General features: G+C 58.6%; 2 protein-coding genes across 5 annotated transcripts; both read right to left on the bottom strand.

The window, feature by feature from the left end:
• Positions 1 to 1,094: 1,094 nt before the first annotated feature.
• DGUOK (deoxyguanosine kinase) lies at positions 1,095 to 4,321 on the bottom strand. Of its 4 annotated transcripts, none has more exons than XM_034070451.1 (7): positions 4,257 to 4,321; positions 3,927 to 4,039; positions 3,664 to 3,839; positions 2,878 to 3,025; positions 2,159 to 2,274; positions 1,967 to 2,066; positions 1,095 to 1,537 (listed from the first exon to the last, which is right to left on the bottom strand). In XM_034070451.1, exons 1-7 carry the CDS (start codon positions 4,303 to 4,305, stop codon positions 1,475 to 1,477), a joined length of 765 nt encoding a protein of 254 aa, XP_033926342.1. In that variant the 5' UTR covers positions 4,306 to 4,321; the 3' UTR covers positions 1,095 to 1,474. The 4 variants fall into 4 exon arrangements, with proteins under 4 accessions (XP_033926342.1, XP_033926344.1, XP_033926343.1 ...); XM_034070453.1 differs by having other exon boundaries at positions 4,204 to 4,279; XM_034070452.1 differs by lacking the exon at positions 3,927 to 4,039 and having other exon boundaries at positions 4,204 to 4,321.
• Positions 4,322 to 5,294: 973 nt separating this feature from the next.
• ACTG2 (actin gamma 2, smooth muscle) lies at positions 5,295 to 11,598 on the bottom strand. The gene is made up of 10 exons (XM_034070390.1): positions 10,619 to 11,598; positions 9,093 to 9,138; positions 7,833 to 8,006; positions 7,617 to 7,745; positions 7,426 to 7,536; positions 7,069 to 7,153; positions 6,817 to 6,978; positions 6,547 to 6,738; positions 5,722 to 5,903; positions 5,295 to 5,546 (listed from the first exon to the last, which is right to left on the bottom strand). The coding sequence occupies exons 3-10, from the start codon at positions 7,956 to 7,958 to the stop codon at positions 5,403 to 5,405; spliced, it is 1,131 nt and encodes a 376-aa protein (XP_033926281.1). The 5' UTR covers positions 7,959 to 8,006; positions 9,093 to 9,138; positions 10,619 to 11,598; the 3' UTR covers positions 5,295 to 5,402.
• Positions 11,599 to 11,722: the final 124 nt, after the last annotated feature.

Genomic DNA, 11,722 nt, shown 5'->3' with positions numbered 1-11,722 from the left:
ACATCTCGGGGCTCCCCCCTGCTCCGGGGCAGCACAGGGAAGCGGTGCCTGATCCCGGTGGGCAGAAGGACCGGGTACCGGGAGCCGGGTGACGTGGGACACCCACATTGTTTCCATTGAGTCCCCATTCCTCCTTCCCACTCAAATCCCACCAAAACAAAGTGCTGCCACCCCCCCCCCCCCCCCCATCCTCGTTATTCCCACCTCCTTTTTATTCCCAACCCCATTTTGTCCTTGCTTTTCCCCTGAAATCCACACAAGCTTCGCACAACTTCACCCCTGCGCCGCACAACTTCAGCCGCACACCAACAACTTTCCATCCACACCCCCCCACACCCCAAAAATGAAATAGAAAAGAGCATTACCGGAATAAAGGGGTACAGCACCCTCTTGGAAACGGGGGTCGGGGGGGTTCGAGCCGGAGCTACGTGCACACACAGCGGAGTGTGGGACGTTGGGATACACAGAAGAGGGGTTGAAATGCGGTTGTAGCTTTCCCCCCTCCACCCCGAGCGGGTGTTGCAGCGGAGCTGCACGTTGTTGCTGCTGCTGCTGCTGCTGCTTCCTTTGTTCTACAGGCGCTCGCTCGGGGGTCCCAGCGCCGGCCGGGGGGGCTCAAGGCCAGCGCCCTGTGAACCCCCCCCATTGCTTTGCAGCGAGTGAGGTTGGGGGGGGATACCCCCAAACCCGATGGGGCTATGGGGGGGGGGAAGGTTGGGGGGTACTGGGGTGGTGTTGGGGAGTAAGAGGGAAAGTGAGGGGGGGGGAGTTAGGGAGGGAGTGGTTGTTGTGGGGGGGCACTGGGATGGTGTTGGAGGGTTTGGGGGGCTGTGAGTTGGGGGTGTTTCTTGTAGGGTGGTTGATGTGGGCTGCACTGGGTGTTGTTGTAGGATGGCTGGATGGGGGGGGGTATCACCCTAAAGAGCCAAACCCACCCTCCCCAGCAAAACCCACTCCAAACCCCATCCCAGCCTGACCCACACCCCTGGTGTCACAGAAACACCCCAGAAGTGGAGGTACAATGTGTCCTCCCACCATGGGGCAGCACCCATTGCAGCCCCCCCGGCCCCATGCTCCCCACCAGCAGCTCAAGGTGCAGAAGAGCTTAAGGTTTTAATTTAAGGGCATAAAATATCTACAAAAGAACTAAATACAGGGGCTGGTGTGAGCTAAATGTGAGCCACAATGATTTCCCATTGGAATTGAACCTTATGGAGCATCCTGGCTCCAGCATCCATACAGGGAATCCCTATAAATGGGGAAGGGGTCTTGGTCATGACCTGGTCCCCAAAGCACACAGGGAGCTCATCATTCACCCTGAAACCATCCCGTACTGCCAGCGCCTTAAATACACCCCGGATAATAAGGAGTAAAGGGGACAGTTGGGACCAGGATTTGGCCCTTGTCCTTTGGGATCTGCGGCCGGAGCTGGCTCGAGGTGGGTACTGGAGGGCAGGAATGATGCTGCTGCCGCTCAGAGTGGGTCGGGATGTGATGGCAAAGCTTTGGCTTGAAGCATGGTCACAAAAGCCTTCACCTGAAAGAGAAGCTGACTGAGTTTGGCACCGGGATGGGGCTGGGATGGCATCAGGATATGGCTAGGGTGGCACTGGGATGGCATCAAGATGGCATTGGGATGGCACTGGAATAGCATCTGGTTGTGGCTGAGATGGTATCAGGATATGGCTGGGATAGCACTGGGATGGTACTGTGATGGAATCAGAATGTGACTGGGATGGCACTGGACAGCCCTGGGATGTGGCTGGGATGGCATTGGGACAGCACCAGGATGTGACTAGGATGGCACTGGGATGGCATCAGGATGGCATTGGGATGGCACTGGGATGGCTGGGGTTTAAACCAGCCTGCACCAAGTGTCCAAATGATTTTTCCCATGGCAAGATGAAGGTGAGGTGGAAGCTCAGAGGATCCCATGATCCTGGGATGCCGCCTTGGCCATTCCCACCTGTGCCATGAGGCCGCCCTGCGCGGCCACGTCGTGCTCAAAGTCCTTCTCCACATCCAGCACCAGGACAGGCGTGTGCTTCATGTCTGCAAAGTGGACCCTGAGGAAGGGAATAAACCAGATCAGCCCCACACCAACCCCAGCTCCGGTCCATGTGCCGGGGGCAGCACCACGGGATGGGCTCGGACTCACTCCGTGCTCTTCTCCACCAGCCACTGCTCGTGCTGGGCATGGAGCTGCTGCAGGTATTCCAGCTGGATGCCCTGCTCCTCACTCCTCGCCCGGCGCCGCAGCCGCTCCAGGCACGTCTGAAGCGCACCAGAGAGAGGGGAATGGGATGTGAATGGGGGAGATGGGAAGTGAAGAGGATGAGGAGGAGATGGGAGGTGAATGAGGGAGACAGGAGATGAATGGGATGCAAAGGAGATGGTAGGTGAGTGGGAGAGGTGGGAAGTGAATGGGAGAAGACAGGGGGTGAATAGGATGTGGAGGAGATGGGAGGTGAACGGGAGAGGTGGGAGGTGAATGGGAGAAGTGGGAAGTGAAAGGGAAAGATTGGGGGGGGGGGTGAATGGGATGCAGAGGAGATGGGAAGTGAATGGGAGAGGTGGAAGGTAAACAGGAGAGAGGTGAACAGGATATGGAGGTGGAAAGTGAATGGGAGACATGGGATGTGAAAAGCAGCCCCATGCAAGGGACTGCAGCCAGGCATCACACATCCCAGGGTGATGCTGCAGCCCTCCCTCCCCAAAATCCACTCTAGGATCATAGCCAACCCCTCACTGACATTCCCATGGGAACAGAGCTGCCGTTTATGGTTAAACCCCAACACTTTGGCAATTCAAGGGCTCACAGGGTGTGAGTGGAGCCTCATCCCAATGCTGCCGGACGCGGGGTCTCACCGCACCCACCTGCGGTGTCGCCCGCAGGTACAGCAGCCCATGGAGCACAGTGCGGGGCCCGAGCTGCCGCAGCAGGAAGCTGTGCCAGTCCTGGTAAATGGCCCATTCCAAGGGCTGCAAGTGTCCGGCCTCGGAGAGGTTCTTGGCAAAGACGTACCTGGGATGGGATGGAGAGAGGGGACAGGGCAGTGGGAGAGCTTCACAGCCAACACCATCACAGAATGGTTTGGGTTCAAAGGGAGCTTAAAGCACACCCAGTTCCAACCCAGGGATCCCTTCCACTGGAGCAGCTGCTCCAAGCCCCTGTGTCCAACCTGGCCTTGAGCACTGCCAGGGATGGGGCAGCCACAGCTGCTCTGGGCACCCTGTGCCAGCGCCTCAGCACCCTCACAGGGAACAGCTTCTGCCTTATCTCCAACCTGAACTTCCCCAGTTTCAGTCTGAACCCATCACCCCTTGTCCTATCCCTACAGTCCCTGATGCAGAGCCCCTCTCCAGCATCCTTGTAGCCCCTTCAGACACTGGAAGCTGCTCTGAGGTCTCCTCACAGCTTCTCTTCTCCAGCCCCAATGTTCTCAGCCTGGCTCCATACGGGAGCTGCTCCAGCCCCTGAGCATCCTCGTGGCCTCCTCTGCACTTCCTCCAACAGCTCCATGACCTTACATTGAGGGCACCAGAACCACACAGTGCTGCAAGAGGAGTCTCACAAGAGCAGAGCAGAGAGGCAGGATCACCTCCTTCAACTGCTTCTTCCAACCCCTTCATCCCTCCTCTTTCCTCTTCCAATTCGGGTACCTGTCGCTGTAGATGGAGCGCTCAAAGACCTGCACGGGGCTGGGGCTCTCAGGCTCATCCAGCGGCTCCAGCATCGCCTTCAGCCGGCTCAAGAAGGAGAACGTCTGGAAGGTGTAGGACCAGCGGGCCGGCTCCTGGTACATCATCTGCAGAAGGTTGCTGGAGCTCACGGCTGCCTGTAAGAGAAAGCACATGGTGCTGATGGTCCCACCACGGCGCGGTGCCCACCGGTGCTGCCATGCAACCGGTGCCGGTCCCGTTACCTGCGCCGGGCCGCGGGCTGGCACCTTCTGCCACTGTGCCACCGGTTCGGTCACCAGGTGCCACTGGGGGAAGGTGGCACCCAGCAGCTTCAGGAAGGTCGATTTCCCCACGGCTACGGGGATGGGGGCGCAGGGTGAGGGGGGGGGTCCTCAATAACAATCCATCACCGACGTTCAATTAGAGCCCCAGAGGTTTCAGGCTGCGCAAACGCCCTCCAATCCCGCACACCCCCCCCCATTCCCTCCCCCATGGACCCCCCCGCACCCCAAAAGCCACCTCGTCACCCCGGGGGACCCCCGTTGTGTGCCGTGTCCCCCCCATCCTGCTACCGATGTTCCCCTCCAGGGCCAGGCGCAGGGCGGCCCCGCACCGCCCCATCCCGCCACTGCTTCCGCCTTCCCGCGGCATATGCTAATGAGGTGGTGACGAGCGGCGTGCGTTGGCGCGCCCTGACGTCACCGCGCGGGAAAGGCGGGGGGGGAGAAGGAGGAGCAAATTAGAGCCCGCCCACTGCGTGTACTGGGGGTCAAGGTTGTCAGCATGATACTGGGGGCACCAGCATGGGGTCAAGGGCATCGATATGGGGTTCTGGGCATCACTATGGGGTTGAGAGCATCAATATGGGGTTGGGGGCATCAACATAGGGTTTAGGTCATGAAAATGGGGTTGGGGTCAGCAAGATGGGATCAAGGGCATTGACACACGGTTGGAGGCATCACCCTGGGTTTGGGGTCAGCTGCGTTGGCATAGGGTAGGGGGCATCAATACAGGGTTGAGGGCAACAGTGTGACATTGGGGACATCATCATGAGGTCAAGGGCATCAACATTGGGTCAGTAGCACCAACACAACAATGGGGCACTAACGTGGGGACAAGGGCATCAATATGGGGTGGGAGGTATCAATATGGGGTTGAGGGCATCGATGCCAGAGTGACTAACACAGAGTCAAAGGCATCAAAATAGGGTTGGAGACACCAAAGTGGGGTTTAGGTCACTAACATGGGATCGAGGGCATTGGCACAAAGTTGGGGGCAGTACCATGAGGTCAAGGGCATTAACACCTGGTTGGAGGCATCAGCCTGACATTGGGGTCAGCTGCATTGGCACAGGATGCCATCAACACAGGGTTGAGGGCATCAGTGTGACATTGAGGGCACCAACATGAGGCCAAGGCCATTGACATGGGGTTGGAAGCATCAACATGGGGTCAAGGGCACCAAGAGACCTTTGAGGCCATCACCATAACATCAGGGCACCACCATAGGAAGATGAACACCAATGAGGTAGAGGGTCCCCCACCTCTCCCCCCCATTACCCTCATCCCCCTCCCACCCCAGCACCCCAAAACCTCCCACAAAAGGGCCAGAACCTGGAGAAAAGGCTTTAATGCGCGGTGGGGAGGAGCAGTGGGGACCGAGGAGGAGCAGGGGGCCCCAGCCGGGTGGTTGGGGCCACCATGGGGTGAGAAGGGGGCTTAGAAGCATTTTCGGTGGACGATGGAGGGTCCGGCCTCGTCGTACTCGGGTTTGCTGATCCACATCTGCTGGAAGGTGGAGAGGGACGCCAGGATGGAGCCTCCGATCCACACCGAGTACTTGCGCTCCGGTGGGGCGATGATCTGTGGGGACATGACCCAGTATAAGGTAACCATGACCCAGTATAAGGTAACCATAACCCAGTATAAGGTAACCATAACCCAGTATAAGGTAACCCACCCCCAAACCTGCCCTACGAGATGATTTGGGGTGGTGGTGGCCATGGGTTTGCTCCCCATCACCATCACCATCACCTACTTTGATCTTCATGGTGCTGGGAGCCAGGGCTGTGATCTCCTTCTGCATGCGGTCGGCGATGCCAGGGTACATGGTGGTGCCGCCGGACAAGACGTTGTTGGCGTAAAGATCCTTGCGGATGTCAATGTCACACTTCATGATGGAGTTGTAGGTGGTCTCGTGGATGCCGGCTGACTCCATGCCTGGAGGGCAAGGGGGCTGTCAGCACCCTCACCTCCAGCCATGCCCCACAGAAGAGGTTTGTACCCCCTCATTTTGGGGTGCAAAGCACTCGGGAGAGGCCTGAATGCTGCTGTGGTGCGCCTATGGGAGGTGGTTGCTGCTGGTGGGGTGGTGGGGATGTGGTCAGGAGCACCAACACAACACTGGAGGCACCAACATGGGGCTAAAGGCATCAACAGGGGCTTGGAAGCATCATCAGGGGGATAAAGGCATCACCGTGGGGTTGGAGGCATCAAAATGGGATTGGAAGCATCAACATGGGGCCAAGGGCATCACCGTGGGGTTGGAAGCACCAGCATGGGACCAAGGTCATCACCATGGGGTTGGAAGCACCAGCATGGGACCAAGGTCATCACCATGGGGTTGGAAGCACCAGCATGGAACCAAGGGCATCACCATGGGGTTGGAAGCACCAGCATGGGACCAAGGCCATCACCATGGGGTTGGAAGCACCAGCATGGGACCAAGGTCATCACCATGGGGTTGGAAGCACCAGCATGGGACCAAGGCCATCACCATGGGGTTGGCAGCACCACCATGACCCTGGAAGCACCAAGACCTCCACGTCCTATGGGACCACAGGACAACTCGGGTCGCACTCACCGATGAAGGAGGGTTGGAAGAGGGTCTCGGGGCAGCGGAAGCGCTCGTTGCCGATGGTGATGACCTGCCCATCGGGGAGCTCGTAGCTCTTCTCCAGCGAGGAGGAGGAGGCAGCCGTGGCCATCTCGTTCTCGAAGTCCAGGGCCACATAGCAGAGCTTCTCCTTGATGTCACGCACGATTTCCCTCTCGGCTGCGGGAGGTGATGGGGAACAGGCTCAGCCTGGTGCTGTTTGGGGTCCCCCATCCCTTCCAGACCCCGGCCCCATACCGGTGGTGACGAAGGAGTAGCCCCTCTCGGTGAGGATCTTCATGAGGTAGTCGGTGAGGTCGCGGCCAGCCAAGTCAAGGCGCATGATGGCGTGGGGCAGTGCATAGCCCTCGTAGATGGGCACGTTGTGGGTGACGCCGTCCCCAGAGTCGAGGACGATGCCTGGGAAGGGTGGGAATGTGAGGGAAGAGGCTTGGAGCTTGGTGCCTTCCCCATTACAGATGGTCCTCGAGATGCTGGTGCCCTACTCACCGGTGGTGCGGCCGGAGGCGTAAAGGGAGAGGACAGCTTGGATGGCAACGTACATGGCGGGGACGTTGAAGGTTTCAAACATGATCTGGAAGGGGGAGAGCAGCAATGGGTTAGGGGGGAGCATGGGGGTCCCCAGCACATCCCACCCCAACCCATGCATGGGAAACCACAAAGGTCATTGCATTGAATGGGAAAGTAGGTGGATCATTGCGGTGGGTCCATGTGAACACAGGAGTGCATCACTCATTCCTCTCATCCCTCACAACTGGCTCCTCTGCTCTGTGCCAGCCCCTACTGGCTCCCTAAACCCCTAAATCCCATGGTTCCAGAGCATCCCTCCCCATGCCGGTGGCTCACCTGAGTCATCTTCTCCCGGTTGGCCTTGGGGTTGAGGGGTGCCTCAGTGAGCAGGGTCGGGTGCTCCTCGGGGGCCACACGCAGCTCGTTGTAGAAGGAATGGTGCCAGATCTAAAGGCAGGCAAAGAATTGGGGGGTCTTACCCCAAACCGCAGCCAGGGCCGAGCCCCCCATCCTGGTCCAGGTCTCACCTTCTCCATGTCATCCCAGTTGGTGATGATGCCGTGCTCAATGGGGTACTTGAGCGTGAGGATACCCCTCTTGCTCTGCGCCTCATCGCCTACGTAGCTGTCTTTCTGCCCCATGCCCACCATGACACCCTAATGCCAGCAAGAGATGCCCTCATTAGCTTAATGGCATTGATTAAAGCAGGATGGGGGCTGCTGCTCCCCTCCTCGGGTACCAACCTGGTGCCGGGGCCGCCCCACGATGGAGGGGAAGACGGCGCGAGGGGCATCGTCACCTGCAAACCCGGCTTTGCAGAGGCCAGAGCCATTGTCACACACCAGGGCGGTTGTTTCCTCCTCGCACATGGTGGGGCCGGGAGCTGCTGGTGGTCAGGGGGGACCTGGGGGGAAAAGCTGGGGCAAGGGGGGGGGAAACACCTTAAATGGGGGTTAAAGGGTTGGGGGGACAGGGGGGAAACGTGGCACCGTGTCCGGGTTTGGGTGTCAGGAGGGATGGAGGCTGTGGGGATGTATGGGTCCCCAGAAGCATCTGGTGGTCATGGAGAGGGGCAGCTGCTGGGTCCAGCCCTGGCTTGGGGATGCTGGGAGCAGGATGCAGCTGGGAATGGGATGATGATGCTGGGAATGGGATGATGATGCTGGGAATGGGATGATGATGCTGGGAATGGGATGATGATGCTGGGAGCAGGGTGTAGCTGGGAGGGGAGTGATGATGGTGGGATCAGGATGAAGCTGAGAGCAGGATGCAGCTGGGAATGGGATGATGATGGTGGGATCAGCATGGTGCTGGGAGCAGGGTGAAGCTGGGAGCAGGATGATGATGGTGGGATCAGGATGAAGCTGAGAGCAGGATGATGTTGGTGGGATCAGGATGAAGCTGAGAGCAGGATGAAGCTGGGAATGGGACAGTGATGGTGGGATCAGGGTGATGCTCATTCCCCATGCGTGCTGCTCCGCTCTGTTGCTTCTCCATCTTTCCAGTGCCCAAAATAGGTGCCAAAGCTCCCGTCTGTGCTTGCCCAGCAGCAGCATTCCTATGGGAGCTCCGGTGTGGCTGTGCCTGGCCCGTGTCCCTGGAGCAGGCAGGGTGAAGGCAGGCAATGCCCTCTCATCCAGTCCCATCGTGGCTGCCTCTTGCTGCTCTGCCCTCACATCCTTTCCCAAAAATGGGAAAAACCATCCCAAGGGGTGTCCCCCTCCTTGGGATGCGCTCCCAAATCCAGAGGGAATAAGGCAAAAACACCCAAAAACCCCCCAAATCATAAGGAATTCTGGCAGAGCAGGACCCGCTTTGGCCACATCCCAGCTCTGCCACCTCCATGGAACCCCCTGGCTGCGGGGTCGTGCTGGGGTTGGCACCATCCCTGTGCCATGCAAAGCGAACCGGGGTCCCCCCCATCAACACTGGGGCACCCCAAAACCCTGTTGGGGTGCTTGTCCTGCAAGGCAAAGGGGATGCAGGGGCTGGGCTGTACTCACCACAGAGGCGAGGGCTCCTTTCCTCTGGGACCGAATCCCGATGAGCCTTTGGAATAAATACGTGAAGGCTCAGAGGCGGGTCCTGCCTAAACAAAGACCCTAAATAGGCTCAGTGATGGTGTGTTGGCCTTATGGCCATATAAGGTGCTTTATTTCATTAACTTGACCTTGGGCTGGTGGCCGGGCCCAGCACTGTTAATTATTGCAAGACAAAAGCCATGTGGAGGCACTTGGGAGGCGAGGACTCAGCCCTGAGTCTGCTCCTTTTATGCTCCGTGCTCATAAGCAAGAGAGACTCAAGCCCTTATAAGTGATGGGCTCGGCAAAGAGGAGGTGGGACCATGCCTGGGTCCTGGGGACAACGTGGGGAAAACCTCATCCGGGTGTCAGGGGGGACACCCCACAGCTGGGGTGGGGATTTGGCATCACCGAGGTGATGGGAATGCATTGGGTTGGAGCATCACTTCCTCCTGGGTTCGTTCTCCCCCTATCCCCAATGGGCAGCATCTTTGGGATGGGGTCTTCCCTCTCTCTGAACCCATTCTGGTGCCCCCAAACCCCCAAATCCTCAGCTCAAGGGTGGCTGCATTGTGGATGCTCACCTCCTCCAAAGGAGGATCTTGGATGCAGGATGAGCCTGGATCCCCACCAGGGGCAATGTGGGTGCTGTTCCCTGTCTCCTGTCCCGAATGCAGCACGGATGGAGCCACCTCCAGCCCTGCAGATGCAGCTTTGGCCTTTCCAGAGGCCAACCAGCAGCTGCCAAGCCATTGTCTGCCTTTTTAAGGGCAATGGGGATGCTCCCTGAGCACCCAGGACACTGGGGGGGGGAGCAGGATTGATGCCCCAAAGCCACCACCCAGAGCTATGGGGCTTGGGTTGCAGGTGGGGAAACTGAGGCACAGGGTGCCCCGGCTGCTTCCTGCTTTGCTCTATAGGGTCTGGGTTGTGCTTAGGGCAGGGACATTAAGGTAAGGACCAGGAGCTGCAGGGTCCCATCACTGCCACCAGATGGGACATGAGAGTGTCCCCCCCCCTCCCCAGCCCCAACAGACAGGGGCATGGTGTGTCCCAGCACAACCAGCTCACAACAACCCCCCCATGGGTCCCGGTTATCCCCATCCTCAGCACACAGGGGCTGGATTTGTCCCCTGGATGTGCACTGGGTGGTGTATCCCAACCCCACGCCCTGAGGAACCTTCTGCCACCTCCCATCCCAACCCGGTTCCCTTGGTCCACTGCCAACCATGAGGTCACCCAGGCAGGAGGTTGCCATATATGACATGCTGGGGGAAATAAAAGAGGCAAAATTAACCCCAAACCCAATGGGGGGGAAGCAATAATGGGAATGGATGGAGATCCTCCAAGGCTGGTGCTTGGAGGCTCCATACGGAGGGAGCACGGATATGCTGGGGGCTGCATGGACCCCGAGGGGACCCCAAAGACCCTCCTGAATGGGTGCAAACCAACCCAACCCCCTGCTCCACAGCACAAAGTCCTGCTGCTTTTCCATCCTTGCTGTTTACCAGGCACAGACGGGTCCAGCTCCAAGCTCCCGATCCCTGCAGGATCCCTCGGCACCGCAGTGGGGATGGATGGGAAGCGTCGGCACGGCCGGTTCGGAGCTGGGACCGCAGCAGCAAAGCCTCCAAGCAGGCAGGAGCAGGCGTGCAGCCTAAAAAGGAAAGGTTTGGCCACCGCAGCCAATCCAGCTGCCGGTGCTTGGGAGCATCGGGAGGGTGGCCACGGCCCTGGGATGCTCCCAGGAACGCCAAGAATCCCCCAGGCAAAGCTGATGGATGTGGGATAAAGGAGGGGGCAATCCCTGCTTTGTGTGGGATTTCAAGACTCCCGGTCCTCAGCACCTCCCTATAAGGGAAATGTTCACGCTTTAAACCTCTCCAGCTGCTGCCTAGGATGGACAAACCAGCGCTGGGAGCTGGAGCAGGGATTTGGGTCTGTTCCCACCCCTGAGGCGCAGATAAGCATCATTCCTTGGCTGCAGCACATAGAACCTGGGAATAAACCCTTCCTGCAATGGGTGGTTGATGTTAGGGCTCAGCTCCCACCAACTTCAACCCTGTTTTAAGGTGTCTCCATCACATCTGGAGCAGCTGGAGATGGGATGGGTTAGTGGGACACAGGGAGCAGCGCTCATCCCGACCCATAACCGGATGACTCAGTGGCTTTAAGTGATAAAATGGGATTCAATAGGCAGGAGCTGGCTCCTGACGTGAGGAACACAGGAATATCTTTAGGCAATGGGAAGGCTGATGAGGGAGACAGTGACCTGCCACCAGCTCCCCTCTGCTCAATGCTGGGGTCAGCTCAAGCCTCAGCCCTTCAGGGATGAGAAGCTGAGATCAATTCAACACCAATTGGAAGGAATTGCTGCTTTGCCAGCTGGGATTCACCCCCTACTGCTATGGGGGTGAAGAGCAGAGCCTCCATCCTGCATGGAATCATGGAAGCAACCAGGTTGGAAAAGAGCTTTGAGCTCATCAAGTCCAACCCTTCCCCAGCACTGCCACGGCCACCAGTGACCCCTGTTAGAGCATCCCCTTCTCCATCTGAACCCCCCAGCTCCCTCAGCCGATCCCCATCCCTTGTGCTCCAGGCCCTGCTCCAGC

Source organism: Melopsittacus undulatus, chromosome 18 (genome assembly GCF_012275295.1).
Source record: "Melopsittacus undulatus isolate bMelUnd1 chromosome 18, bMelUnd1.mat.Z, whole genome shotgun sequence".
NCBI lineage: Eukaryota > Metazoa > Chordata > Aves > Psittaciformes > Psittaculidae > Melopsittacus > Melopsittacus undulatus.
The sequence above is the reverse complement of the archived record's forward strand: the minus strand, read 5'-3'. Positions and strand labels throughout refer to the sequence as shown.

What these genes read in the sequence shown, in the direction of transcription:
- DGUOK (XM_034070451.1), bottom strand. Translation starts at nt 4,305, where the DNA reads ATGGGGCGGTGCGGGGCCGCCCTGCGCCTGGCCCTGGAGGGGAACATC. An exon ending in CGCTCCATCTACAGCGACAG is followed by an intron (nt 3,026 to 3,663) that starts GTACCCGAATTG and finishes ATCCCATCCCAG; the next exon opens with GTACGTCTTTGCCAAGAACC. An exon ending in CTGGTGGAGAAGAGCACGGA is followed by an intron (nt 2,067 to 2,158) that starts GTGAGTCCGAGC and finishes TCCCTTCCTCAG; the next exon opens with GGTCCACTTTGCAGACATGA.
- ACTG2 (XM_034070390.1), bottom strand. Translation starts at nt 7,958, where the DNA reads ATGTGCGAGGAGGAAACAACCGCCCTGGTGTGTGACAATGGCTCTGGC. An exon ending in ACCGGGAGAAGATGACTCAG is followed by an intron (nt 7,154 to 7,425) that starts GTGAGCCACCGG and finishes TCCCCCTTCCAG; the next exon opens with ATCATGTTTGAAACCTTCAA. An exon ending in CTTCCAACCCTCCTTCATCG is followed by an intron (nt 5,904 to 6,546) that starts GTGAGTGCGACC and finishes CTTGCCCTCCAG; the next exon opens with GCATGGAGTCAGCCGGCATC.